General features: G+C 44.5%; 1 protein-coding gene across 4 annotated transcripts in view; it reads right to left on the reverse strand.

Annotated features, from left to right (window-relative positions):
* Positions 1-5,000, reverse strand: part of LOC143280783 (WD repeat-containing protein 64-like) — a 151,191-nt gene that overhangs the window by 44,889 nt on the left and 101,302 nt on the right. For all 4 annotated transcript variants that reach the window (XM_076585461.1, XM_076585462.1, XM_076585460.1 and 1 more), the window contains exons 20-21: positions 2,869-3,003; positions 1,093-1,243 (exon numbers count right to left, since the gene is read on the reverse strand). In XM_076585461.1, the coding sequence (XP_076441576.1) occupies positions 1,093-1,243; positions 2,869-3,003 (286 nt within the window). The remainder of the gene's footprint in view (positions 1-1,092; positions 1,244-2,868; positions 3,004-5,000) is intronic.

The raw sequence follows: 5,000 nt of genomic DNA on the forward strand, positions 1-5,000 counted from the left end.
TATTGCGTATGTTATGGCTGTCCATTGATTTTCAAAATATCATTGTGATGATTTTGACGATTGGACCGAATTGTGTGACTATTTGTTGTTCTAAACATCACGGAGATGAATCAGAAAATTTGTTCTGTCTCACTGTCGTGTCGACTACACATTGAAAACCTTGTGACCATTCCTAACTGCTTCTACTTCATCGATAAGATAAGACACAACATTACTGTCTGCGAATTCACATGCATTTGTTACTCTGCTGCGCGAGTACACGTACCATCGAACATAAAACACAATCATTTTTAGAACATGAACATTTACTAAAATATGCATTATAATAACTTAAGAAAAAAAAAATGATGCTGACTGGGTAAGAAAAAACAAACACATTGCTGCCATTGATACTGTGAAATTTTAGATAGGCTAACTTCTTCTTCTTCTGCGTTCACTCGTATGCACACGAGTGGGCTTTTACGTGTATGACCGTTTTTACCCCGCCATGTAGGCAGCCATACTCCGTTTTCGGGGGTGTGCATGCTGGGTAGGTTCTTATTTCCATAACCCACCGAACGCTGACATGGATTACAGGATCTTTAACGTGCGTATTTGATCTTCTGCTTGCATATACACACGAATGGGGGTTCAGGCACTAGCAGGTCTGCACATATGTTGACCTGGGAGATCGTAAAAATCTCCACCCTTTACCCACCAGGCGCCGTCACCGTGATTCGAACCCGGAACCCTCAGATTGACAGTCCAACGCTTTAACCACTCGGCTATTGCGCCCGTCAGATAGGCTAACATTTTATTCCTGATGCACATAAATAAACTCATCCACACACACACACACACACATCCACACGCGATCATAAACTCATCCACACACACACAGACACACACACACGGATCCACACCCGATCATAAACTCATCGCCCCCCCCCCCCCCCACACACACACACACATCCACACCCGGTCAACAACAACAACAACAACAACAAGTATAACAAAAAGAGGAAGAAAACAAAAAGAGCAAGCAGAGGAAGAAGACGACCTCATTGATTGATCATCCATTGCTCCCACCCATCCAAGCTGGCTCTAACCTACCTGCCCGTCCTTCCCTTGTCCCACGGAGACGACAGAGCGTTTGGAGCGGCGGCTCTGAGGGATCTCCGGCGGATGGCCCCCTCCCTCCTCCTCCTCCTCCTCCTCCTCCTCCCCTCCCGCCCCGTCCGACCTGTACATCCCCGTCAGCTTCCTGCAGACAACAGCCAGGTCAGGTCAGGTCAAGGTCAGGTCAGGTCAGGTCAAGGTCAGGTCAGGTCAGGTCAAGTCAAGGTCGGGTCAGGTCAGGTCAGGTCAAGTCAACGTTATTCCAAAACGTCCTCACGAGGGCACATGGGGGAAAATAAAAAAAACAACCAACAAAACAAAAGGAACAAAACGCAAATAAAACATGGCGACATCGACAATGTACATGGCAAGGTTTACACCACAGTACAGAACGAACATGCGTGGTCATGAAATGACGCTGAGTTTAGGTTATAATATGAACAAAAACAACAACAAAAACAAAATACTTAAGAGCACTGGCTCTTTTTATTTATCTGTTTTTCTTTATTCAACAATGGCAAAAAAAAAAAGAACCCACGGCAACAAAAGGGTTGTTCCTGGCAAAATTCTGGAGAAAAATCCACTTCGATAGGAAAAAAACAACAAATAAAACTGCACGCAGGAAAAAAAATACAAAAAAAGTGGGTGGCGCTGTAGTGTAGCGACGCGCTCTCCCTGGGGAGAGTAGCCCGAATTTCACACAGAGAAATCTGTTGTGATAAAAAGAAATACAAATACAAATACAAAAAAAGAAGAAAAAAAAAGGAAAAAAAAGAAAAAAAGAAAGAAAGAAAAAAAAAAAAAACCAACAAAAAAACGAAGCCAGTTTGGATGTGTGCATGGTCGTGAGATTTATGAAGAGGGACTGGGGAAATGCGTACACTTTGACAGTCGCAATAGCCGAGTGGTGAAAGCGTTGGACTTTCAATCTGAAGGTCCAGGGTTCGAATCTCGGTGGCGGCGCTGAAGGGTAAAGGGTGGAGATTTTTCCCCATCTCCCAGGTCAACATATGTGCAGACCTGCTAGTGCCTGAACCCCCTTCGTGTGTATATGCACGCAGAAGATGAAAATTCGCACGTTAAAGATCCTGTAATCCATGTCAGCGTTCGGGTGGGTTATGGAAGCAAGAACATACCCAGCATGCAGACCCCCGAAAACGGAGTATGGCTGCCTACATGGCGGGGTAAAAACGGTCCTACACGTAACAGCCCACTCGTGTGCACACGAGAGAACGTGGGATGTTGCAGCCCACGAATTAAGAAGAAGAAGAAGGAGGAGAAGGAGAAGGAGAAGAAAAAGAAGGAGAAGGAGGAGGAGGAGGAGGAGAAGGGGAAGAAGAAGGAGGATGCAACACTACAACAAACAGGAACAACAACTTCTTCTGCGTTCACTCGTATGCACACGAGTGGGCTTTTACGTGTATGACCGTTTTTACCCCGCCATGTAGGCAGCCATACTCCGTTTTCGGGGGTGTGCATGCTGGGTATGTTCTTGTTTCCATAACCCACCGAACGCTGACATGGATTACAGGATCTTTAACGTGCGTATTTGATCTTCTACTTGCATATACACACGAATGGGGGTTCAGGCACTAAGCAGGTCTGCACATATCTTGACCTGGGAGATCGTAAACATCTCCACCCTTTACCCACCAGGCGCCGTCACCGTGATTCGAACCCGGGACCCTCAGACTGACAGTCCAACGCTTTAACCACTCGGCTATTGCGCCCGTCAGGAACAACAACAACAACAACAAGAAGAAGACTGACTTGATGTAGGCAGGATCCAGGCGCCGTATCTTGTGCACCAGGACGTGCAGGCTGTGCACGCGCCGATCATTGGCCGTGCGGATGTTCCGGTGTCGGCTCTTGGCGCTGGTCGCTTTCGGTGCAGGGAGGGTGAATCTGTGTAGTGTTCAGCAGACAAAGAGTTACTCCACTTGAGGGGTTTTTTGTTTGTTTGTTTGTTTTATATTTGATCTTATTTTGTTTATTTTGTAAGCAGAGCCTTACCTCCAGTTTCTACTCTGTGTGTGTGTGTGTGTGTGTGTGTGTGTGCGTGTGTGTGTGTGTGTGCGTGTGTGTGTGTGTGTGTGCGTGTGTGTGTGTGCGTGTGCGTGCGTGTGCTAGTGCGTGGTGTGTGTGTGTGTTCTGTGTGTGTGTGTGTGTGTGTGTGTGTTCTCTCTCTCTATATATCTGTGTTTGTGTCTGTGTGAGTGTGTGTGTGTGTGTGTGTGTATGAGTGAGTGAGTGAATGAGTGAATGAGTGTGTTGTGTGTGTGTGTGTGTGTGTGTGTGTGTGTGTGTGTGTGTATGAGTGAGTGAGTGAGTGAGTGAGTGAGTGAGTGAGTGAGTGTGTGTGTGTGTGTGTGTGTGAGTGTGTGAGTGTGTGTGTGTGTGTGCGCGTGTGTGTGTGTGTGTGTGTGTGTGTGTGTGTCTGGTTGTTGTCTCTGCCTGTGTGAAAAGGCACAAATTACGTTTTTGTGAACATGTAGGAACTACCAACCTTGTGTTGTTGTTTTTGGGTTTTTTGGGTTAAAAAAAAAAAATTAAACTTGGCACTGATTAGCCTGTCTACTTCCGTTGTGTGGAGCAGACATCCATTTTCAAGCAACACTCGTAGAGTCAGCCACATGGTTTCGGAATCCCGAAAGTTCTATGTCACGTGGAGCGAGAAAAGCAAGGGAAAGAGAAGGAGGGAGCAGAGAGAGAGAAGGAGGGGGAGGTAACATAAACAAAATGTTCAAGGCCGTGGAGGAGAGAGAGAGTAAAGAGAACGGGCAGAGAAGAAGAAGAAGAAGAAGAAGAAGAAGAAGAAGAAGAAGAAGAAGAAGAAGAAGAACAAGAAGAAGAACAAGAAGAAAAACAAGAAGAACAAGAACAAGAACAACAAGAACAAGAACAACAAGAACAAGAACAACAAGAAGAACAAGAAGAAGAACAAAAAGAATTACATGAAGAAAAGCAACAAACGATGACAACCCCCCAAAAAAAACCCAACAAAAAACAACAACAAAAAACAAAAAAAAAAAACCCACAAAAACCAACCAAACAAAAACAAAAGCAACAACAACAACAACAACAACAACAAAGAAAAAAAAACAAGAAAAAAAACCAAAAAAAACCCGAAAGCAGCACCAACAATGAAACCAAGAGCAACAATAAGAACACCGTTACCATTTCTTTTCTTAAAAAAAAAAAATTAAAAAAATCTTCCTCACATCCTCACAAGAACTCATTTAGCTATGTATATTTATGAAGCAAGCAAGAGGCTATGCACTGCAGTCTCTTATTTATGAAGCAAGCAAGAGGCTATGCACTGCAGTCTCTTATTTATGAAGCAAGCAAGAGGCTACGCACTGCAGTCTCTTATTTATGAAGCGAGCAAGAGGCTATGCACTGCAGTCTCTGATTTATGAAGCAAGCAAGAGGCTATGCACTGCAGTCTCTTATTTATGAAGCAAGCAAGAGGCTAGGCACTGCAGTCTCTTGTTATGAAGCAAGCAAGAGGCTAAGCACTGGCAGTCTCTTACTTATGAAGCAAGCAAGAGGCTATGCACTGGTAGTCTCTTATTTATGAAGCAAGCAAGAGGCTATGCACTGCAGTCTCTTATTTATGAAGCAAACAAGAGGCTACGCACTGCAGTCTCTTATTTATGAAGCAAGCAAGAGGCTATGCACTGCAGTCTCTTATTTATGAAGCAAGCAAGAGGCTATGCACTGCAGTCTCTTATTTATGAAGCAAGCAAGAGGCTATGCACTGCAGTCTCTTGTTTATGAAGCAAGCAAGAGGCTACGCACTGCAGTCTCTTAATATTCGTTTGCAGACCTTACGTCTGTTGACTGTTACCTTTGTTAGTTAGTGAGAATCATGTATTGTGTTCTTTTGTATTAGCCCCCTT

Source organism: Babylonia areolata, chromosome 4, assembly GCF_041734735.1.
Source record: "Babylonia areolata isolate BAREFJ2019XMU chromosome 4, ASM4173473v1, whole genome shotgun sequence".
Taxonomy (NCBI): Eukaryota; Metazoa; Mollusca; class Gastropoda; order Neogastropoda; family Buccinidae; genus Babylonia; species Babylonia areolata.